Source organism: Pseudorca crassidens, chromosome 10, assembly GCF_039906515.1.
Source record: "Pseudorca crassidens isolate mPseCra1 chromosome 10, mPseCra1.hap1, whole genome shotgun sequence".
Lineage (NCBI taxonomy): Eukaryota > Metazoa > Chordata > Mammalia > Artiodactyla > Delphinidae > Pseudorca > Pseudorca crassidens.
Window position 1 is genome coordinate 105,248,496 of NC_090305.1, and position 25,618 is coordinate 105,274,113.

Consider the following 25,618-nt stretch of genomic DNA (forward strand, 5'->3'; position numbering starts at 1 on the left):
CTTTCAAGAAGCCAAATTTCAGGAGGGAACGTTTACTCACACTGTTTAAAAAGAAAAACCCCGACCACGACAGGAAGCAGAAAGTCGCTGATTATCCGAGAAATGCATATCAAAATTCTAAAGTGGCATCATCTCGCAGCAGGCGGTATGACCAGCATCAAAAAGTCTACAAACAATCGATGGGGAATGAGTGTGGAGAAAAGGGAACCTTCCAACTCGGTGAGTGGAAATGTACATTGGTGACCGCCACTAGAAAGCACTGTATCCCAGTTCCTAGAAAACTAAGGAGAGAGCGAACCTATACTACTGCATGTCCACTCCTGGGCGCTACTCCGGAAAATCCATAATTCAAAAAGACACAAGCACCCCAACGTTCACTGCAGCACTATTTACAATCGCCAAGACACACAAACAAGTAGTCCAGCGAGTGATGAATACATAAACAGGAGGTCCTACGTGTATACGAGGAACTGTTACTCAGCCAGCAAAAAGAATGAAATAATGCCATCAGAAGCAACGTGGATGGACCTGGGATGCCCAAACACTGAGTGAAGTCAGACAGACAGAGGAGGACCCATAGCATATAATATCACTTATAACAGGAAGGGAAACATACATACAACTGAACTAGTATACCAAACAGAAACAGAGTCACCGACTTTCAGATTAAAGCTAGGGTTACCAAAAAGAAAGTGGGGTAGGAGATATAAGTTAGGCGTTTCACATGAACACATACACAGAAAAATACCTATAAACATATATATATATATATATATAACACGCACTCGACAAGGACTACTGTACAACACCAGGACCTCTATTCAATGTTCTGCAATAACCTATACGGAAAAGGAATCCGAAAAACAGTAGCTATATTTCGTGTGTAACTCAATCAGCTTGCTGTACACCTACACCAAACCCCACTTTGGAAATCAACACTAGTACAACATACCATCAGAATTAAGCTGAAAAAGAAAGTAAAAGGAAAGAAATGGGCATGCTTTTCACCTCGGGCCCCGGTGATAGGCGCTGGTGTCACATCCCAGCAGGCTGAGCAGCCTGGGGTCCAAGGGTGCACTGAGGTGGAGCCGAGAGACGTGAAGAGGACGTGCCTGCAGATGCAGCCCCTTAAAGCTGTCCTGTCTCTTCCTTTGTGGGGGGAACCAAACCTTCAGAACCTAGGTGGGCCTTCCGAGAGCTAAAAGGAAGCCAAGTGCACCCCAACCATGGGGGACCATCTAGGCTGCAGGGGATTCAAACCGTGACCGAGCCTCCACGGCTGCTGCTGGTGGGCTTCCCACATCCGGCCTCCTTGCCAGGCGTCACCCCACCTACACAGGGCAGCACCCGCAGCTTTAGCCAGGGTTTCGAATTTTCGGGGGCGTAAAAGCTTAACAGGGAAGAGGTAGTGACACACAAGCCCTTGGGTGTTGCCTCTGGCACCTTCCCCTCTAATTCACAGCCCAGCGCCATGACTCCCCCTAAACCTTTTGGTTGCCGAGGAACCAGAGCTGGGCATGAAGAAATGCTGCCGCCTTGTGGACGTTTCCCGTAACAACAACTTTACAACCGGTGCTTAAGGGCACATCATATTCAGGAAGCCTGTGGGGCTTTTAACGACACGTGTGCTCAAAAATCACCTGGGTTAGGCAACCGAAAAATAAATTAGAAACACATACACCCTCAAAAAGCCAAATTTGAAGAGGGAAAGTTTACTCACACTGTTTAAAATAAAAAAATACACACCACGACAAGATGCATATCACTCATTATTTGACAAATGCCAATCCAACGTGTAACGAGGCGTCGCCTCACAGCGGGAAGAACGGCCAGCGTCAAAAAGTCTACAAACAATCGATGGGGAATGAGCGCGGAGAAAAGGGAACCTTCCAACTCGGTGAGTGGAAATGTACATTGGTGACCGCCACTAGAAAGCACTGTATCCCAGTTCCTAGAAAACTAAAGAGAGAGCGACCCTATACTTCTGCACGCCCACTCCTGGGCATTACTCGGGAAAATGCATAATTCAGAAAGACACAAGCACCCCAACGTTCTTTGCGGCACTATTTACAAACGCCAAGACACAGAAACAAATAGGCCAGCGAGTGATGAATACATAAACAGCAGGTCCTACGTGTATACAAGGGACCGTTACTCAGCCAGGATAAAGGATGAAATAATGCCATTAGAAGCAACATGGATGGACCCGGGATGCCCAAACACTGAGTGAAGTCAGTCAGACAGAGGAGGACCCACAGCATATAATATCACTTATAGGAGGAAGGGAAACATACATACAACTGAACTAGTTTACTAAACAGAAACAGAGTCACCGACTTTCTCAATAAACCTAGGGTTACCAAAAAGAAAGTGGGGTAGGAGACATAAGTTAGGCGGTTCACATGAACACATACACAGAAAAATACCTATAAACATATATATAAAACACGCACTCGACAAGGACTACTGTACAACACCAGGACCTCTAGTCAACGTTCTGCAATAACCTATACGGAAAAGGAATCCGAAAAATAGTAGCTGTATTACATGTGTAACTCAATCAGCTTGCTGTACACTACACCAAACCCCACTTTGGAAATCAACTCCAGTACAACATACCATCAGAATTAAGCTGAAAAAGAAAGTAAAAGGAAAGAAATGGGCATGCTTTTCGCCTCGGGCCCCGGTGATAGGCGCTGGTGTCACATCCCAGCAGGCTGAGCAGCCTGGGGTCCCAAGGGTGCACTGAGGTGGAGCCGAGAGACGTGAAGAGGACGTGCCTGCAGATGCAGCCCCTTAAAGCTGTCCTGTCTCTTCCTTTGTGGGGGGAACCAAACCTTCAGAACCTAGGTGGGCCTTCCGAGAGCTAAAAGGAAGCCAAGTGCACCCCAACCATGGGGGACCATCTAGGCTGCAGGAGATTCAAAACGTGACCGAGCCTCCACGGCTGCTGCTGGTGGGCTTCCCACATCCGGCCTCCTTGCCAGGAGTCACCCCACCTACACAGGGCAGCACCCGCAGCTTTAGCCAGGGTTTGGACTTTTCGGGGGCGTGAAGCTTAACAGGGAAGAGGTAGTGACACACAAGCCCTTGGGTGTTGCCTCTGGCACCTTCCCCTCTAATTCACAGCCTAGTAAGATGACTCTTCCTAAGGCTTTTGGTTGCCAACAAACTAGAGCTGGCCACGAAGAAATGCTGCCGCCTTGTGGACGTTTCGCGGAACAACAACTTTACAACCGGTGCTTCAGGGCACCTAATACTCACAGAGCCTGTGGGGCTTTTAATAACACGTGTCTTCAAAAATGACCTGGGTTAGGTAACCGAAAACACATTCGAAAAACACAGACTTTCAAGAAGCCAAATTTCAGGAGGGAAAGTTTACTCACACTCTTTAAAAAGAAAAACCCCGACCACGACAGGAAGCAGAAAGTCGCTGATTATCCGAGAAATGCATATCAAAATTCTAAAGTGGCATCATCTCGCAGCAGGCGGTATGGCCAGCATCAAAAAGTCTACAAACAATCGATGGGGAATGAGTGTGGAGAAAAGGGAACCTTCCAACTCGGTGAGTGGAAATGTACATTGGTGACCGCCACTAGAAAGCACTGTATCCCAGTTCCTAGAAAACTAAGGAGAGAGCGAACCTATACTACTGCATGTCCACTCCTGGGCGCTACTCCGGAAAATCCATAATTCAAAAAGACACAAGCACCCCAACGTTCACTGCAGCACTATTTACAATCGCCAAGACACACAAACAAGTAGTCCAGCGAGTGATGAATACATAAACAGGAGGTCCTACGTGTATACGAGGAACTGTTACTCAGCCAGCAAAAAGAATGAAATAATGCCATCAGAAGCAACGTGGATGGACCTGGGATGCCCAAACACTGAGTGAAGTCAGACAGACAGAGGAGGACCCATAGCATATAATATCACTTATAACAGGAAGGGAAACATACATACAACTGAACTAGTATACCAAACAGAAACAGAGTCACCGACTTTCAGATTAAAGCTAGGGTTACCAAAAAGAAAGTGGGGTAGGAGATATAAGTTAGGCGTTTCACATGAACACATACACAGAAAAATACCTATAAACATATATATATATATATATATATATAACACGCACTCGACAAGGACTACTGTACAACACCAGGACCTCTATTCAATGTTCTGCAATAACCTATATGGAAAAGGAATCCGAAAAACAGTAGCTGTATTTCGTGTGTAACTCAATCAGCTTGCTGTACACCTACACCAAACCCCACTTTGGAAATCAACGCTAGTACAACATACCATCAGAATTAAGCTGAAAAAGAAAGTAAAAGGAAAGAAATGGGCATGCTTTTCACCTCGGGCCCCGGTGATAGGCGCTGGTGTCACATCCCAGCAGGCTGAGCAGCCTGGGGTCCAAGGGTGCACTGAGGTGGAGCCGAGAGACGTGAAGAGGACGTGCCTGCAGATGCAGCCCCTTAAAGCTGTCCTGTCTCTTCCTTTGTGGGGGGAACCAAACCTTCAGAACCTAGGTGGGCCTTCCGAGAGCTAAAAGGAAGCCAAGTGCACCCCAACCATGGGGGACCATCTAGGCTGCAGGGGATTCAAACCGTGACCGAGCCTCCACGGCTGCTGCTGGTGGGCTTCCCACATCCGGCCTCCTTGCCAGGCGTCACCCCACCTACACACCGCAGCACCCGCAGCTTTAGCCAGGGTTTCGAATTTTCGGGGGCGTAGAAGCTTAACAGGGAAGAGGTAGTGACACACAAGCCCTTGGGTGTTGCCTCTGGCACCTTCCCCTCTAATTCACAGCCCAGCGCCATGACTCCCCCTAAACCTTTTGGTTGCCGAGGAACCAGAGCTGGGCATGAAGAAATGCTGCCGCCTTGTGGACGTTTCCCGTAACAACAACTTTACAACCGGTGCTTAAGGGCACATCATATTCAGGAAGCCTGTGGGGCTTTTAACGACACGTGTGCTCAAAAATCACCTGGGTTAGGCAACCGAAAAATAAATTAGAAACACACACACCCTCAAAAAGCCAAATTTGAAGAGGGAAAGTTTACTCACACTGTTTAAAATAAAAAAATACACACCACGACAAGATGCATATCACTCATTATTTGACAAATGCCAATCCAACGTGTAACGAGGCGTCGCCTCACAGCGGGAAGAACGGCCAGCGTCAAAAAGTCTACAAACAATCGATGGGGAATGAGCGCGGAGAAAAGGGAACCTTCCAACTCGGTGAGTGGAAATGTACATTGGTGACCGCCACTAGAAAGCACTGTATCCCAGTTCCTAGAAAACTAAAGAGAGAGCGACCCTATACTTCTGCACGCCCACTCCTGGGCATTACTCGGGAAAATGCATAATTCAGAAAGACACAAGCACCCCAACGTTCTTTGCGGCACTATTTACAAACGCCAAGACACAGAAACAAATAGGCCAGCGAGTGATGAATACCTAAACAGCAGGTCCTACGTGTATACAAGGGACCGTTACTCAGCCAGGATAAAGGATGAAATAATGCCATTAGAAGCAACATGGATGGACCCGGGATGCCCAAACACTGAGTGAAGTCAGTCAGACAGAGGAGGACCCACAGCATATAATATCACTTATAGGAGGAAGGGAAACATACATACAACTGAACTAGTTTACTAAACAGAAACAGAGTCACCGACTTTCTCAATAAACCTAGGGTTACCAAAAAGAAAGTGGGGTAGGAGATATAAGTTAGGCGGTTCACATGAACACATACACAGAAAAATACCTATAAACATATATATAAAACACGCACTCGACAAGGACTACTGTACAACACCAGGACCTCTAGTCAACGTTCTGCAATAACCTATACGGAAAAGGAATCCGAAAAATAGTAGCTGTATTACATGTGTAACTCAATCAGCTTGCTGTACACTACACCAAACCCCACTTTGGAAATCAACTCCAGTACAACATACCATCAGAATTAAGCTGAAAAAGAAAGTAAAAGGAAAGAAATGGGCATGCTTTTCGCCTCGGGCCCCGGTGATAGGCGCTGGTGTCACATCCCAGCAGGCTGAGCAGCCTGGGGTCCAAGGGTGCACTGAGGTGGAGCCGAGAGACGTGAAGAGGACGTGCCTGCAGATGCAGCCCCTTAAAGCTGTCCTGTCTCTTCCTTTGTGGGGGGAACCAAACCTTCAGAAACTAGGTGGGCCTTCCAAGAGCTAAAAGGAAGCCAAGTGCACCCCAACCATGGGGGACCATCTAGGCTGCAGGAGATTCAAACCGTGACCGAGCCTCCACGGCTGCTGCTGGTGGGCTTCCCACATGGGGCCTCCTTGCCAGGAGTCACCCCACCTACACAGGGCAGCACCCGCAGCTTTAGCCAGGGTTTGGACTTTTCGGGGGCGTGAAGCTTAACAGGGAAGAGGTAGTGACACACAAGCCCTTGGGTGTTGCCTCTGGCACCTTCCCCTCTAATTCACAGCCCAGCGCCATGACTCCCCCTAAACCTTTTGGTTGCCGAGGAACCAGAGCTGGGCATGAAGAAATGCTGCCGCCTTGTGGACGTTTCCCGTAACAACAACTTTACAACCGGTGCTTAAGGGCACATCATATTCAGGAAGCCTGTGGGGCTTTTAACGACACGTGTGCTCAAAAATCACCTGGGTTAGGCAACCGAAAAATAAATTAGAAACACACACACCCTCAAAAAGCCAAATTTGAAGAGGGAAAGTTTACTCACACTGTTTAAAATAAAAAAATACACACCACGACAAGATGCATATCACTCATTATTTGACAAATGCCAATCCAACGTGTAACGAGGCGTCGCCTCACAGCGGGAAGAACGGCCAGCGTCAAAAAGTCTACAAACAATCGATGGGGAATGAGCGCGGAGAAAAGGGAACCTTCCAACTCGGTGAGTGGAAATGTACATTGGTGACCGCCACTAGAAAGCACTGTATCCCAGTTCCTAGAAAACTAAAGAGAGAGCGACCCTATACTTCTGCACGCCCACTCCTGGGCATTACTCGGGAAAATGCATAATTCAGAAAGACACAAGCACCCCAACGTTCTTTGCGGCACTATTTACAAACGCCAAGACACAGAAACAAATAGGCCAGCGAGTGATGAATACCTAAACAGCAGGTCCTACGTGTATACAAGGGACCGTTACTCAGCCAGGATAAAGGATGAAATAATGCCATTAGAAGCAACATGGATGGACCCGGGATGCCCAAACACTGAGTGAAGTCAGTCAGACAGAGGAGGACCCACAGCATATAATATCACTTATAGGAGGAAGGGAAACATACATACAACTGAACTAGTTTACTAAACAGAAACAGAGTCACCGACTTTCTCAATAAACCTAGGGTTACCAAAAAGAAAGTGGGGTAGGAGATATAAGTTAGGCGGTTCACATGAACACATACACAGAAAAATACCTATAAACATATATATAAAACACGCACTCGACAAGGACTACTGTACAACACCAGGACCTCTAGTCAACGTTCTGCAATAACCTATACGGAAAAGGAATCCGAAAAACAGTAGCTGTATTACATGTGTAACTCAATCAGCTTGCTGTACACTACACCAAACCCCACTTTGGAAATCAACTCCAGTACAACATACCATCAGAATTAAGCTGAAAAAGAAAGTAAAAGGAAAGAAATGGGCATGCTTTTCGCCTCGGGCCCCGGTGATAGGCGCTGGTGTCACATCCCAGCAGCCTGAGCAGCCTGGGGTCCCAAGGGTGCACTGAGGTGGAGCCGAGAGACGTGAAGAGGACGTGCCTGCAGATGCAGCCCCTTAAAGCTGTCCTGTCTCTTCCTTTGTGGGGGGAACCAAACCTTCAGAACCTAGGTGGGCCTTCCAAGAGCTAAAAGGAAGCCAAGTGCACCCCAACCATGGGGGACCATCTAGGCTGCAGGAGATTCAAACCGTGACCGAGCCTCCACGGCTGCTGCTGGTGGGCTTCCCACATCCGGCCTCCTTGCCAGGAGTCACCCCACCTACACAGGGCAGCACCCGCAGCTTTAGCCAGGGTTTGGACTTTTCGGGGGCGTGAAGCTTAACAGGGAAGAGGTAGTGACACACAAGCCCTTGGGTGTTGCCTCTGGCACCTTCCCCTCTAATTCACAGCCTAGTAAGATGACTCTTCCTAAGGCTTTTGGTTGCCAGCAAACTAGAGCTGGCCACGAAGAAATGCTGCCGCCTTGTGGACGTTTCGCGGAACAACAACTTTACAACCGGTGCTTCAGGGCACCTAATACTCACAGAGCCTGTGGGGCTTTTAATAACACGTGTCTTCAAAAATGACCTGGGTTAGGTAACCGAAAACACATTCGAAAAACACAGACTTTCAAGAAGCCAAATTTCAGGAGGGAACGTTTACTCACACTGTTTAAAAAGAAAAACCCCGACCACGACAGGAAGCAGAAAGTCGCTGATTATCCGAGAAATGCATATCAAAATTCTAAAGTGGCATCATCTCGCAGCAGGCGGTATGGCCAGCATCAAAAAGTCTACAAACAATCGATGGGGAATGAGTGTGGAGAAAAGGGAACCTTCCAACTCGGTGAGTGGAAATGTACATTGGTGACCGCCACTAGAAAGCACTGTATCCCAGTTCCTAGAAAACTAAGGAGAGAGCGAACCTATACTACTGCATGTCCACTCCTGGGCGCTACTCCGGAAAATCCATAATTCAAAAAGACACAAGCACCCCAACGTTCACTGCAGCACTATTTACAATCGCCAAGACACACAAACAAGTAGTCCAGCGAGTGATGAATACATAAACAGGAGGTCCTACGTGTATACGAGGAACTGTTACTCAGCCAGGATAAAGAATGAAATAATGCCATCAGAAGCAACGTGGATGGACCTGGGATGCCCAAACACTGAGTGAAGTCAGTCAGACAGAGGAGGACCCATAGCATATAATATCACTTATAACAGGAAGGGAAACATACATACAACTGAACTAGTATACCAAACAGAAACAGAGTCACCGACTTTCAGATTAAAGCTAGGGTTACCAAAAAGAAAGTGGGGTAGGAGATATAAGTTAGGCGTTTCACATGAACACATACACAGAAAAATACCTATAAACATATATATATATATATATATATATATAACACGCACTCGACAAGGACTACTGTACAACACCAGGACCTCTATTCAATGTTCTGCAATAACCTATACGGAAAAGGAATCCGAAAAACAGTAGCTGTATTTCGTGTGTAACTCAATCAGCTTGCTGTACACCTACACCAAACCCCACTTTGGAAATCAACGCTAGTACAACATACCATCAGAATTAAGCTGAAAAAGAAAGTAAAAGGAAAGAAATGGGCATGCTTTTCACCTCGGGCCCCGGTGATAGGCGCTGGTGTCACATCCCAGCAGGCTGAGCAGCCTGGGGTCCAAGGGTGCACTGAGGTGGAGCCGAGAGACGTGAAGAGGACGTGCCTGCAGATGCAGCCCCTTAAAGCTGTCCTGTCTCTTCCTTTGTGGGGGGAACCAAACCTTCAGAACCTAGGTGGGCCTTCCGAGAGCTAAAAGGAAGCCAAGTGCACCCCAACCATGGGGGACCATCTAGGCTGCAGGGGATTCAAACCGTGACCGAGCCTCCACGGCTGCTGCTGGTGGGCTTCCCACATCCGGCCTCCTTGCCAGGCGTCACCCCACCTACACACCGCAGCACCCGCAGCTTTAGCCAGGGTTTCGAATTTTCGGGGGCGTAGAAGCTTAACAGGGAAGAGGTAGTGACACACAAGCCCTTGGGTGTTGCCTCTGGCACCTTCCCCTCTAATTCACAGCCCAGCGCCATGACTCCCCCTAAACCTTTTGGTTGCCGAGGAACCAGAGCTGGGCATGAAGAAATGCTGCCGCCTTGTGGACGTTTCCCGTAACAACAACTTTACAACCGGTGCTTAAGGGCACATCATATTCAGGAAGCCTGTGGGGCTTTTAACGACACGTGTGCTCAAAAATCACCTGGGTTAGGCAACCGAAAAATAAATTAGAAACACACACACCCTCAAAAAGCCAAATTTGAAGAGGGAAAGTTTACTCACACTGTTTAAAATAAAAAAATACACACCACGACAAGATGCATATCACTCATTATTTGACAAATGCCAATCCAACGTGTAACGAGGCGTCGCCTCACAGCGGGAAGAACGGCCAGCGTCAAAAAGTCTACAAACAATCGATGGGGAATGAGCGCGGAGAAAAGGGAACCTTCCAACTCGGTGAGTGGAAATGTACATTGGTGACCGCCACTAGAAAGCACTGTATCCCAGTTCCTAGAAAACTAAAGAGAGAGCGACCCTATACTTCTGCACGCCCACTCCTGGGCATTACTCGGGAAAATGCATAATTCAGAAAGACACAAGCACCCCAACGTTCTTTGCGGCACTATTTACAAACGCCAAGACACAGAAACAAATAGGCCAGCGAGTGATGAATACCTAAACAGCAGGTCCTACGTGTATACAAGGGACCGTTACTCAGCCAGGATAAAGGATGAAATAATGCCATTAGAAGCAACATGGATGGACCCGGGATGCCCAAACACTGAGTGAAGTCAGTCAGACAGAGGAGGACCCACAGCATATAATATCACTTATAGGAGGAAGGGAAACATACATACAACTGAACTAGTTTACTAAACAGAAACAGAGTCACCGACTTTCTCAATAAACCTAGGGTTACCAAAAAGAAAGTGGGGTAGGAGATATAAGTTAGGCGGTTCACATGAACACATACACAGAAAAATACCTATAAACATATATATAAAACACGCACTCGACAAGGACTACTGTACAACACCAGGACCTCTAGTCAACGTTCTGCAATAACCTATACGGAAAAGGAATCCGAAAAACAGTAGCTGTATTACATGTGTAACTCAATCAGCTTGCTGTACACTACACCAAACCCCACTTTGGAAATCAACTCCAGTACAACATACCATCAGAATTAAGCTGAAAAAGAAAGTAAAAGGAAAGAAATGGGCATGCTTTTCGCCTCGGGCCCCGGTGATAGGCGCTGGTGTCACATCCCAGCAGCCTGAGCAGCCTGGGGTCCCAAGGGTGCACTGAGGTGGAGCCGAGAGACGTGAAGAGGACGTGCCTGCAGATGCAGCCCCTTAAAGCTGTCCTGTCTCTTCCTTTGTGGGGGGAACCAAACCTTCAGAACCTAGGTGGGCCTTCCGAGAGCTAAAAGGAAGCCAAGTGCACCCCAACCATGGGGGACCATCTAGGCTGCAGGGGATTCAAAACGTGACCGAGCCTCCACGGCTGCTGCTGGTGGGCTTCCCACATCCGGCCTCCTTGCCAGGAGTCACCCCACCTACACACCGCAGCACCCGCAGCTTTAGCCAGGGTTTGGACTTTTCGGGGGCGTGAAGCTTAACAGGGAAGAGGTAGTGACACACAAGCCCTTGGGTGTTGCCTCTGGCACCTTCCCCTCTAATTCACAGCCTAGTAAGATGACTCTTCCTAAGGCTTTTGGTTGCCAACAAACTAGAGCTGGCCACGAAGAAATGCTGCCGCCTTGTGGACGTTTCGCGGAACAACAACTTTACAACCGGTGCTTCAGGGCACCTAATACTCACAGAGCCTGTGGGGCTTTTAATAACACGTGTCTTCAAAAATGACCTGGGTTAGGTAACCGAAAACACATTCGAAAAACACAGACTTTCAAGAAGCCAAATTTCAGGAGGGAACGTTTACTCACACTGTTTAAAAAGAAAAACCCCGACCACGACAGGAAGCAGAAAGTCGCTGATTATCCGAGAAATGCATATCAAAATTCTAAAGTGGCATCATCTCGCAGCAGGCGGTATGGCCAGCATCAAAAAGTCTACAAACAATCGATGGGGAATGAGTGTGGAGAAAAGGGAACCTTCCAACTCGGTGAGTGGAAATGTACATTGGTGACCGCCACTAGAAAGCACTGTATCCCAGTTCCTAGAAAACTAAGGAGAGAGCGAACCTATACTACTGCATGTCCACTCCTGGGCGCTACTCCGGAAAATCCATAATTCAAAAAGACACAAGCACCCCAACGTTCACTGCAGCACTATTTACAATCGCCAAGACACACAAACAAGTAGTCCAGCGAGTGATGAATACATAAACAGGAGGTCCTACGTGTATACGAGGAACTGTTACTCAGCCAGCAAAAAGAATGAAATAATGCCATCAGAAGCAACGTGGATGGACCTGGGATGCCCAAACACTGAGTGAAGTCAGACAGACAGAGGAGGACCCATAGCATATAATATCACTTATAACAGGAAGGGAAACATACATACAACTGAACTAGTATACCAAACAGAAACAGAGTCACCGACTTTCAGATTAAAGCTAGGGTTACCAAAAAGAAAGTGGGGTAGGAGATATAAGTTAGGCGTTTCACATGAACACATACACAGAAAAATACCTATAAACATATATATATATATATATATATATATATATATATAACACGCACTCGACAAGGACTACTGTACAACACCAGGACCTCTATTCAATGTTCTGCAATAACCTATACGGAAAAGGAATCCGAAAAACAGTAGCTGTATTTCGTGTGTAACTCAATCAGCTTGCTGTACACCTACACCAAACCCCACTTTGGAAATCAACGCTAGTACAACATACCATCAGAATTAAGCTGAAAAAGAAAGTAAAAGGAAAGAAATGGGCATGCTTTTCACCTCGGGCCCCGGTGATAGGCGCTGGTGTCACATCCCAGCAGGCTGAGCAGCCTGGGGTCCAAGGGTGCACTGAGGTGGAGCCGAGAGACGTGAAGAGGACGTGCCTGCAGATGCAGCCCCTTAAAGCTGTCCTGTCTCTTCCTTTGTGGGGGGAACCAAACCTTCAGAACCTAGGTGGGCCTTCCGAGAGCTAAAAGGAAGCCAAGTGCACCCCAACCATGGGGGACCATCTAGGCTGCAGGGGATTCAAACCGTGACCGAGCCTCCACGGCTGCTGCTGGTGGGCTTCCCACATCCGGCCTCCTTGCCAGGCGTCACCCCACCTACACACCGCAGCACCCGCAGCTTTAGCCAGGGTTTCGAATTTTCGGGGGCGTAGAAGCTTAACAGGGAAGAGGTAGTGACACACAAGCCCTTGGGTGTTGCCTCTGGCACCTTCCCCTCTAATTCACAGCCCAGCGCCATGACTCCCCCTAAACCTTTTGGTTGCCGAGGAACCAGAGCTGGGCATGAAGAAATGCTGCCGCCTTGTGGACGTTTCCCGTAACAACAACTTTACAACCGGTGCTTAAGGGCACATCATATTCAGGAAGCCTGTGGGGCTTTTAACGACACGTGTGCTCAAAAATCACCTGGGTTAGGCAACCGAAAAATAAATTAGAAACACACACACCCTCAAAAAGCCAAATTTGAAGAGGGAAAGTTTACTCACACTGTTTAAAATAAAAAAATACACACCACGACAAGATGCATATCACTCATTATTTGACAAATGCCAATCCAACGTGTAACGAGGCGTCGCCTCACAGCGGGAAGAACGGCCAGCGTCAAAAAGTCTACAAACAATCGATGGGGAATGAGCGCGGAGAAAAGGGAACCTTCCAACTCGGTGAGTGGAAATGTACATTGGTGACCGCCACTAGAAAGCACTGTATCCCAGTTCCTAGAAAACTAAAGAGAGAGCGACCCTATACTTCTGCACGCCCACTCCTGGGCATTACTCGGGAAAATGCATAATTCAGAAAGACACAAGCACCCCAACGTTCTTTGCGGCACTATTTACAAACGCCAAGACACAGAAACAAATAGGCCAGCGAGTGATGAATACCTAAACAGCAGGTCCTACGTGTATACAAGGGACCGTTACTCAGCCAGGATAAAGGATGAAATAATGCCATTAGAAGCAACATGGATGGACCCGGGATGCCCAAACACTGAGTGAAGTCAGTCAGACAGAGGAGGACCCACAGCATATAATATCACTTATAGGAGGAAGGGAAACATACATACAACTGAACTAGTTTACTAAACAGAAACAGAGTCACCGACTTTCTCAATAAACCTAGGGTTACCAAAAAGAAAGTGGGGTAGGAGATATAAGTTAGGCGGTTCACATGAACACATACACAGAAAAATACCTATAAACATATATATAAAACACGCACTCGACAAGGACTACTGTACAACACCAGGACCTCTAGTCAACGTTCTGCAATAACCTATACGGAAAAGGAATCCGAAAAACAGTAGCTGTATTACATGTGTAACTCAATCAGCTTGCTGTACACTACACCAAACCCCACTTTGGAAATCAACTCCAGTACAACATACCATCAGAATTAAGCTGAAAAAGAAAGTAAAAGGAAAGAAATGGGCATGCTTTTCGCCTCGGGCCCCGGTGATAGGCGCTGGTGTCACATCCCAGCAGCCTGAGCAGCCTGGGGTCCCAAGGGTGCACTGAGGTGGAGCCGAGAGACGTGAAGAGGACGTGCCTGCAGATGCAGCCCCTTAAAGCTGTCCTGTCTCTTCCTTTGTGGGGGGAACCAAACCTTCAGAACCTAGGTGGGCCTTCCGAGAGCTAAAAGGAAGCCAAGTGCACCCCAACCATGGGGGACCATCTAGGCTGCAGGGGATTCAAACCGTGACCGAGCCTCCACGGCTGCTGCTGGTGGGCTTCCCACATCCGGCCTCCTTGCCAGGAGTCACCCCACCTACACACCGCAGCACCCGCAGCTTTAGCCAGGGTTTGGACTTTTCGGGGGCGTGAAGCTTAACAGGGAAGAGGTAGTGACACACAAGCCCTTGGGTGTTGCCTCTGGCACCTTCCCCTCTAATTCACAGCCTAGTAAGATGACTCTTCCTAAGGCTTTTGGTTGCCAACAAACTAGAGCTGGCCACGAAGAAATGCTGCCGCCTTGTGGACGTTTCGCGGAACAACAACTTTACAACCGGTGCTTCACGGCACCTAATACTCACAGAGCCTGTGGGGCTTTTAATAACACGTGTCTTCAAAAATGACCTGGGTTAGGTAACCGAAAACACATTCGAAAAACACAGACTTTCAAGAAGCCAAATTTCAGGAGGGAACGTTTACTCACACTGTTTAAAAAGAAAAACCCCGACCACGACAGGAAGCAGAAAGTCGCTGATTATCCGAGAAATGCATATCAAAATTCTAAAGTGGCATCATCTCGCAGCAGGCGGTATGGCCAGCATCAAAAAGTCTACAAACAATCGATGGGGAATGAGTGTGGAGAAAAGGGAACCTTCCAACTCGGTGAGTGGAAATGTACATTGGTGACCGCCACTAGAAAGCACTGTATCCCAGTTCCTAGAAAACTAAGGAGAGAGCGAACCTATACTACTGCATGTCCACTCCTGGGCGCTACTCCGGAAAATCCATAATTCAAAAAGACACAAGCACCCCAACGTTCACTGCAGCACTATTTACAATCGCCAAGACACACAAACAAGTAGTCCAGCGAGTGATGAATACATAAACAGGAGGTCCTACGTGTATACGAGGAACTGTTACTCAGCCAGCAAAAAGAATGAAATAATGCCATCAGAAGCAACGTGGATGGACCTGGGATGCCCAAACACTGAGTGAAGTCAGACAGACAGAGGAGGACCCATAGCATATAATATCACTTATAACAGGAAGGGAAACATACATACAACTGAACTAGTATACCAAACAGAAACAGAGTCACCGACTTTCAGATTAAAGCTAGGGTTACCAAAAAGAAAGTGGGGTAGGAGATATAAGTTAGGCGTTTCACATGAACACATACACAGAAAAATACCTATAAACATATATATATATATATATATATATATATATATATAACACGCACTCGACAAGGACTACTGTACAACACCAGGACCTCTATTCAATGTTCTGCAATAACCTATACGGAAAAGGAATCCGAAAAACAGTAGCTGTATTTCGTGTGTAACTCAATCAGCTTGCTGTACACCTACACCAAACCCCACTTTGGAAATCAACGCTAGTACAACATACCATCAGAATTAAGCTGAAAAAGAAAGTAAAAGGAAAGAAATGGGCATGCTTTTCACCTCGGGCCCCGGTGATAGGCGCTGGTGTCACATCCCAGCAGGCTGAGCAGCCTGGGGTCCAAGGGTGCACTGAGGTGGAGCCGAGAGACGTGAAGAGGACGTGCCTGCAGATGCAGCCCCTTAAAGCTGTCCTGTCTCTTCCTTTGTGGGGGGAACCAAACCTTCAGAACCTAGGTGGGCCTTCCGAGAGCTAAAAGGAAGCCAAGTGCACCCCAACCATGGGGGACCATCTAGGCTGCAGGGGATTCAAACCGTGACCGAGCCTCCACGGCTGCTGCTGGTGGGCTTCCCACATCCGGCCTCCTTGCCAGGCGTCACCCCACCTACACACCGCAGCACCCGCAGCTTTAGCCAGGGTTTCGAATTTTCGGGGGCGTAGAAGCTTAACAGGGAAGAGGTAGTGACACACAAGCCCTTGGGTGTTGCCTCTGGCACCTTCCCCTCTAATTCACAGCCCAGCGCCATGACTCCCCCTAAACCTTTTGGTTGCCGAGGAACCAGAGCTGGGCATGAAGAAATGCTGCCGCCTTGTGGACGTTTCCCGTAACAACAACTTTACAACCGGTGCTTAAGGGCACATCATATTCAGGAAGCCTGTGGGGCTTTTAACGACACGTGTGCTCAAAAATCACCTGGGTTAGGCAACCGAAAAATAAATTAGAAACACACACACCCTCAAAAAGCCAAATTTGAAGAGGGAAAGTTTACTCACACTGTTTAAAATAAAAAAATACACACCACGACAAGATGCATATCACTCATTATTTGACAAATGCCAATCCAACGTGTAACGAGGCGTCGCCTCACAGCGGGAAGAACGGCCAGCGTCAAAAAGTCTACAAACAATCGATGGGGAATGAGCGCGGAGAAAAGGGAACCTTCCAACTCGGTGAGTGGAAATGTACATTGGTGACCGCCACTAGAAAGCACTGTATCCCAGTTCCTAGAAAACTAAAGAGAGAGCGACCCTATACTTCTGCACGCCCACTCCTGGGCATTACTCGGGAAAATGCATAATTCAGAAAGACACAAGCACCCCAACGTTCTTTGCGGCACTATTTACAAACGCCAAGACACAGAAACAAATAGGCCAGCGAGTGATGAATACCTAAACAGCAGGTCCTACGTGTATACAAGGGACCGTTACTCAGCCAGGATAAAGGATGAAATAATGCCATTAGAAGCAACATGGATGGACCCGGGATGCCCAAACACTGAGTGAAGTCAGTCAGACAGAGGAGGACCCACAGCATATAATATCACTTATAGGAGGAAGGGAAACATACATACAACTGAACTAGTTTACTAAACAGAAACAGAGTCACCGACTTTCTCAATAAACCTAGGGTTACCAAAAAGAAAGTGGGGTAGGAGATATAAGTTAGGCGGTTCACATGAACACATACACAGAAAAATACCTATAAACATATATATAAAACACGCACTCGACAAGGACTACTGTACAACACCAGGACCTCTAGTCAACGTTCTGCAATAACCTATACGGAAAAGGAATCCGAAAAACAGTAGCTGTATTACATGTGTAACTCAATCAGCTTGCTGTACACTACACCAAACCCCACTTTGGAAATCAACTCCAGTACAACATACCATCAGAATTAAGCTGAAAAAGAAAGTAAAAGGAAAGAAATGGGCATGCTTTTCGCCTCGGGCCCCGGTGATAGGCGCTGGTGTCACATCCCAGCAGCCTGAGCAGCCTGGGGTCCCAAGGGTGCACTGAGGTGGAGCCGAGAGACGTGAAGAGGACGTGCCTGCAGATGCAGCCCCTTAAAGCTGTCCTGTCTCTTCCTTTGTGGGGGGAACCAAACCTTCAGAACCTAGGTGGGCCTTCCGAGAGCTAAAAGGAAGCCAAGTGCACCCCAACCATGGGGGACCATCTAGGCTGCAGGGGATTCAAACCGTGACCGAGCCTCCACGGCTGCTGCTGGTGGGCTTCCCACATCCGGCCTCCTTGCCAGGAGTCACCCCACCTACACACCGCAGCACCCGCAGCTTTAGCCAGGGTTTGGACTTTTCGGGGGCGTGAAGCTTAACAGGGAAGAGGTAGTGACACACAAGCCCTTGGGTGTTGCCTCTGGCACCTTCCCCTCTAATTCACAGCCTAGTAAGATGACTCTTCCTAAGGCTTTTGGTTGCCAACAAACTAGAGCTGGCCACGAAGAAATGCTGCCGCCTTGTGGACGTTTCGCGGAACAACAACTTTACAACCGGTGCTTCAGGGCACCTAATACTCACAGAGCCTGTGGGGCTTTTAATAACACGTGTCTTCAAAAATGACCTGGGTTAGGTAACCGAAAACACATTCGAAAAACACAGACTTTCAAGAAGCCAAATTTCAGGAGGGAACGTTTACTCACACTGTTTAAAAAGAAAAACCCCGACCACGACAGGAAGCAGAAAGTCGCTGATTATCCGAGAAATGCATATCAAAATTCTAAAGTGGCATCATCTCGCAGCAGGCGGTATGGCCAGCATCAAAAAGTCTACAAACAATCGATGGGGAATGAGTGTGGAGAAAAGGGAACCTTCCAACTCGGTGAGTGGAAATGTACATTGGTGACCGCCACTAGAAAGCACTGTATCCCAGTTCCTAGAAAACTAAGGAGAGAGCGAACCTATACTACTGCATGTCCACTCCTGGGCGCTACTCCGGAAAATCCATAATTCAAAAAGACACAAGCACCCCAACGTTCACTGCAGCACTATTTACAATCGCCAAGACACACAAACAAGTAGTCCAGCGAGTGATGAATACATAAACAGGAGGTCCTACGTGTATACGAGGAACTGTTACTCAGCCAGCAAAAAGAATGAAATAATGCCATCAGAAGCAACGTGGATGGACCTGGGATGCCCAAACACTGAGTGAAGTCAGACAGACAGAGGAGGACCCATAGCATATAATATCACTTATAACAGGAAGGGAAACATACATACAACTGAACTAGTATACCAAACAGAAACAGAGTCACCGACTTTCAGATTAAAGCTAGGGTTACCAAAAAGAAAGTGGGGTAGGAGATATAAGTTAGGCGTTTCACATGAACACATACACAGAAAAATACCTATAAACATATATATATATATATATATATATATATATATAACACGCACTCGACAAGGACTACTGTACAACACCAGGACCTCTATTCAATGTTCTGCAATAACCTATACGGAAAAGGAATCCGAAAAACAGTAGCTGTATTTCGTGTGTAACTCAATCAGCTTGCTGTACACCTACACCAAACCCCACTTTGGAAATCAACGCTAGTACAACATACCATCAGAATTAAGCTGAAAAAGAAAGTAAAAGGAAAGAAATGGGCATGCTTTTCACCTCGGGCCCCGGTGATAGGCGCTGGTGTCACATCCCAGCAGGCTGAGCAGCCTGGGGTCCAAGGGTGCACTGAGGTGGAGCCGAGAGACGTGAAGAGGACGTGCCTGCAGATGCAGCCCCTTAAAGCTGTCCTGTCTCTTCCTTTGTGGGGGGAACCAAACCTTCAGAACCTAGGTGGGCCTTCCGAGAGCTAAAAGGAAGCCAAGTGCACCCCAACCATGGGGGACCATCTAGGCTGCAGGGGATTCAAACCGTGACCGAGCCTCCACGGCTGCTGCTGGTGGGCTTCCCACATCCGGCCTCCTTGCCAGGCGTCACCCCACCTACACACCGCAGCACCCGCAGCTTTAGCCAGGGTTTCGAATTTTCGGGGGCGTAGAAGCTTAACAGGGAAGAGGTAGTGACACACAAGCCCTTGGGTGTTGCCTCTGGCACCTTCCCCTCTAATTCACAGCCCAGCGCCATGACTCCCCCTAAACCTTTTGGTTGCCGAGGAACCAGAGCTGGGCATGAAGAAATGCTGCCGCCTTGTGGACGTTTCCCGTAACAACAACTTTACAACCGGTGCTTAAGGGCACATCATATTCAGGAAGCCTGTGGGGCTTTTAACGACACGTGTGCTCAAAAATCACCTGGGTTAGGCAACCGAAAAATAAATTAGAAACACACACACCCTCAAAAAGCCAAATTTGAAGAGGGAAAGTTTACTCACACTGTTTAAAATAAAAAAATACACACCACGACAAGATGCATATCACTCATTATTTGACAAATGCCAATCCAACGTGTAACGAGGCGTCGCCTCACAGCGGGAAGAACGGCCAGCGTCAAAAAGTCTACAAACAATCGATGGGGAATGAGCGCGGAGAAAAGGGAACCTTCCAACTCGGTGAGTGGAAATGTACATTGGTGACCGCCACTAGAAAGCACTGTATCCCAGTTCCTAGAAAACTAAAGAGAGAGCGACCCTATACTTCTGCACGCCCACTCCTGGGCATTACTCGGGAAAATGCATAATTCAGAAAGACACAAGCACCCCAACGTTCTTTGCGGCACTATTTACAAACGCCAAGACACAGAAACAAATAGGCCAGCGAGTGATGAATACCTAAACAGCAGGTCCTACGTGTATACAAGGGACCGTTACTCAGCCAGGATAAAGGATGAAATAATGCCATTAGAAGCAACATGGATGGACCCGGGATGCCCAAACACTGAGTGAAGTCAGTCAGACAGAGGAGGACCCACAGCATATAATATCACTTATAGGAGGAAGGGAAACATACATACAACTGAACTAGTTTACTAAACAGAAACAGAGTCACCGACTTTCTCAATAAACCTAGGGTTACCAAAAAGAAAGTGGGGTAGGAGATATAAGTTAGGCGGTTCACATGAACACATACACAGAAAAATACCTATAAACATATATATAAAACACGCACTCGACAAGGACTACTGTACAACACCAGGACCTCTAGTCAACGTTCTGCAATAACCTATACGGAAAAGGAATCCGAAAAACAGTAGCTGTATTACATGTGTAACTCAATCAGCTTGCTGTACACTACACCAAACCCCACTTTGGAAATCAACTCCAGTACAACATACCATCAGAATTAAGCTGAAAAAGAAAGTAAAAGGAAAGAAATGGGCATGCTTTTCGCCTCGGGCCCCGGTGATAGGCGCTGGTGTCACATCCCAGCAGCCTGAGCAGCCTGGGGTCCCAAGGGTGCACTGAGGTGGAGCCGAGAGACGTGAAGAGGACGTGCCTGCAGATGCAGCCCCTTAAAGCTGTCCTGTCTCTTCCTTTGTGGGGGGAACCAAACCTTCAGAACCTAGGTGGGCCTTCCGAGAGCTAAAAGGAAGCCAAGTGCACCCCAACCATGGGGGACCATCTAGGCTGCAGGGGATTCAAACCGTGACCGAGCCTCCACGGCTGCTGCTGGTGGGCTTCCCACATCCGGCCTCCTTGCCAGGAGTCACCCCACCTACACACCGCAGCACCCGCAGCTTTAGCCAGGGTTTGGACTTTTCGGGGGCGTGAAGCTTAACAGGGAAGAGGTAGTGACACACAAGCCCTTGGGTGTTGCCTCTGGCACCTTCCCCTCTAATTCACAGCCTAGTAAGATGACTCTTCCTAAGGCTTTTGGTTGCCAACAAACTAGAGCTGGCCACGAAGAAATGCTGCCGCCTTGTGGACGTTTCGCGGAACAACAACTTTACAACCGGTGCTTCAGGGCACCTAATACTCACAGAGCCTGTGGGGCTTTTAATAACACGTGTCTTCAAAAATGACCTGGGTTAGGTAACCGAAAACACATTCGAAAAACACAGACTTTCAAGAAGCCAAATTTCAGGAGGGAACGTTTACTCACACTGTTTAAAAAGAAAAACCCCGACCACGACAGGAAGCAGAAAGTCGCTGATTATCCGAGAAATGCATATCAAAATTCTAAAGTGGCATCATCTCGCAGCAGGCGGTATGGCCAGCATCAAAAAGTCTACAAACAATCGATGGGGAATGAGTGTGGAGAAAAGGGAACCTTCCAACTCGGTGAGTGGAAATGTACATTGGTGACCGCCACTAGAAAGCACTGTATCCCAGTTCCTAGAAAACTAAGGAGAGAGCGAACCTATACTACTGCATGTCCACTCCTGGGCGCTACTCCGGAAAATCCATAATTCAAAAAGACACAAGCACCCCAACGTTCACTGCAGCACTATTTACAATCGCCAAGACACACAAACAAGTAGTCCAGCGAGTGATGAATACATAAACAGGAGGTCCTACGTGTATACGAGGAACTGTTACTCAGCCAGCAAAAAGAATGAAATAATGCCATCAGAAGCAACGTGGATGGACCTGGGATGCCCAAACACTGAGTGAAGTCAGACAGACAGAGGAGGACCCATAGCATATAATATCACTTATAACAGGAAGGGAAACATACATACAACTGAACTAGTATACCAAACAGAAACAGAGTCACCGACTTTCAGATTAAAGCTAGGGTTACCAAAAAGAAAGTGGGGTAGGAGATATAAGTTAGGCGTTTCACATGAACACATACACAGAAAAATACGTATAAACACATATATAAAACAAACACGCACTGGGCTTCCCTGGTGGCGCAGTGGTTGAGAGTCTGCCTGCCGATGCAGGGGACACGGGTTCGTTCCCCAATTCGGGAAGATCCCACATGCCATGGAGCGGCTGGGCCCGTGAGCCATGGCCTCTGAGCCTGCTTGTCTGGAGTCTGTGCTCCGCAACGGGAGAGGCCACAACAGTGAGATGGCTGCGTACCGCAAAAAAAAAAAAAAAAAAAAAAAATTGACAGCAACCAGCATTTGTGAGGATGTGGAGAAACTGGAACCCTCGTGCATTGCGTTTGGTGACATAAAATGGTGGAACTATGGTGAAAAACTGCTTGACAGTTTCTTAAAATGTTAAACATAAACTTATTAAATGACCCAAAAATTCTACTTCTGTGGCTTCCCTCGTGGTGCAGTGGGTAAGAATCCACCTGCCAATGCAGGGGATATGGGCTCGAGCCCTGGTGCAGGAATATCCCACGTGCCACGGAATAACTAAGCCTGTGTGCCACAACTACTGAGCCTGAGCTCTACAGCCTGCGAGCCAGAACTACTGAGCCCACACGCCTAGAGCCTGTGCTCCACAACAAGACAGGCCACCGCAGTGAGAAGCCCGTGCACCGAAACGAAGAGTAGCGCCCACTCGCCACAACTAGAGAAAGCCCACGTGCAGCAACGAAGACCCAACGCAGCCATAAATATATATATATATATATATATATATATTTTAAAGATTGAAAAAAAATTCTACTTCTGGGGCTTCCCTGGTGGCACAGTAGTTTAGAATCCACCTGCCAACGCAGGGGGCGTGGGTTCGAGCCCTGGTCCAGGAAGATCCCACATGCCGCAGAGCAACTAAGCCCGTGCACCACAACTACTGAGCCTGCGCTCTAGAGCCCGCGAACCACAACTACCGAGCCTGCGCTCTAGAGCCCGTGAGCTACAACTACTGAGCCCACATGCCACAACTACTGAAGCCCGCGTGCCTAGAGCCCATGCTCTACAACAAGAGAAGCCACCACAATGAGAAGCCCGCGCACCACAACGAAGAGTAGCCCCCACTTACCGCCACTAGAGAAAGCCCACACAGCAACGAAGACCCAACACAGCCAAAAATAAATAAATAAATAAAATTGTAAAAGTTGAAGTTAATGAATTAGGAAAGCAGGAAAAGTAGACTGATTGATAAATCAAAGAACCGGTTCTTTTGAGAAAGCTAAAAACTTGAACACTGACAGAAAAAAACCACCACCTCCTTGTCGATTTTCATAAAGAAGGCACATATATAAAACTTAGAGACTTCTAAGACGACTTTTACTAGAGATTGGGGTGGGAGGGCCAGGCAGTGGCTTCACCCACACAGCCCATGGGTGGGCTTCACTCATACACACTACGAGTTCAAGGCACACCTCAGATGTTGGCGTTTTTAAGCCTTTTTGGTTGGTATGGGCTGAGGGAGGCCCTTGGCCATTCAGGCCACATGCACCTGACCTTCCATCACCTCACCAGCTTCTCAGTCTCCTGTTCTCTTCCCCTCTACGCACATTTTCTCACACAGGTTAGTTTGTCTCCTGTGTTGCTTGGACATCATATGGCATCCGTGCCTTCAGCAGCTTAAGCAAAATGTTAACACACACACACAGTTCTTTCTCTAAGATGAACTCCAGGGCCAGGGGAAAGGAATTACACATAAGAGGGTTCCTCTTCACATTTCAAGAAGGACAAGATACTCCAGGGTTGGGAGGCAAAGCTCCTGGCACAGTTGTGCCCTGCAGGCAGCACCTCCTGCCCATCCCGCCTGGGAACCCTGCCCAGGGAAACAGACACAGGCCGCAGGAGGCCCGGGATGCCTGGGGGTGGGAGCGCCTACCTGGATCAGGCTGTACTTCTGGTCTCTGTTCTTCAGGACCATGGTGTTCCGCCACTGCAGGCACTTCTCCTGGTGGGCCTGGATCTCAGAAGTGAGGGTGGAATTCCGGCTCTGGAAGTCCTCCAGATTGGGGGCAGGAGGAAGGGACATAGCCAGCAGTTTTCCCTCTGTAAGATCTTCCGGGGAAATGGGCAGCCCAAACTCCTGGCTCAGCCCCTTGATCATGGAGGAGGAGGGCAGCAGGTCCCCGGTGATCACCTCCCTGAGCCTGGAGCTGTAATGGCAGATGCAGTAGATCCTGGAACACAGAAGAGGCCCACTCAGCCTGCCTGCCCGGCACGACAGGTCAGACGGTCTCCATTTTATGAGAGGAAACGAAAACACAGAGAGGTTGATGAGCTGATCCCGGGTCACCCAGCTCGTGCACGAGAAGCTTAGATGCCACGTGCTGAGCCCACGGGGTTGGGGTGTGGGGAGATGTCCCCTTCCCTCTCCCCTCTCAGTCCCCCCGCAGTTAAAGGCTTCCCACTTTCTGCTTTGATTATTTTTCGGTCCCGATGGCCTTATTCCCTACCTCGCACCAACCCACACCCCACCAGGGAGTGGCCTCGACAGGCTGGCCGTCGGGGGTGTGGACCACAGAGCTCCTTCCCGCCCAGGCAGAGGGTACGAGGCACAGAGCCTCATGTCAGCACAGTTCGAGGACTGAGTAGTCACCCCCACCCCCACCAGGGTGAGCGGACGCCCCCCTCTCTCCCGCCCCAACCCCCCCTTTTTAAAAACACATTCAGCAGGCACAGCTGTGGTTCGGGTTAGGCTGCCCTCTGTCCGCCGCACACTTCCGAAGCCCCCCTGGCAGAGCGTGCGGGACGGCGGGGCACGGGCCGGGCCGCACCTGCTCAGTGCCTGAAAGACCTGCCGCGGCACCGTGTTGCGCACGTAGAGCACTGCGTGCTTCATCAGCTGCGCCAGCGGCCGGGACAGGTGCACGTGGTACGGGACGGTCTCCAGGTCGGCGTAGAGGCGGCGGCGGAAGCGCAGCTGCGAGTTGTAGAGCGCCTTGTAGGAGCCGGGCTCTGCCTGCGGGACCCTGCAAGAAAAAAGAGGGGCCCCACGCCGCTGCCGCTCTGCCCGCCACAGAGCTCGGCACTTTCCCAGGGCCACTGGTGGTGGAAACGCTGGCACTGGCCTGGGCTTG

At 48.5% G+C, this 25,618-nt stretch overlaps 1 protein-coding gene across 1 annotated transcript in view; it reads right to left on the reverse strand.

The window, feature by feature from the left end:
* CFAP92 (cilia and flagella associated protein 92 (putative)) overlaps positions 1–25,618 on the reverse strand; it is a 219,265-nt gene that overhangs the window by 80,412 nt on the left and 113,235 nt on the right. Inside the window, exons 19-20 of the mRNA XM_067755778.1 lie at positions 25,316–25,510; positions 24,421–24,718 (exon numbers count right to left, since the gene is read on the reverse strand). Of these exons, the coding sequence (XP_067611879.1) occupies positions 24,421–24,718; positions 25,316–25,510 (493 nt within the window). The remainder of the gene's footprint in view (positions 1–24,420; positions 24,719–25,315; positions 25,511–25,618) is intronic.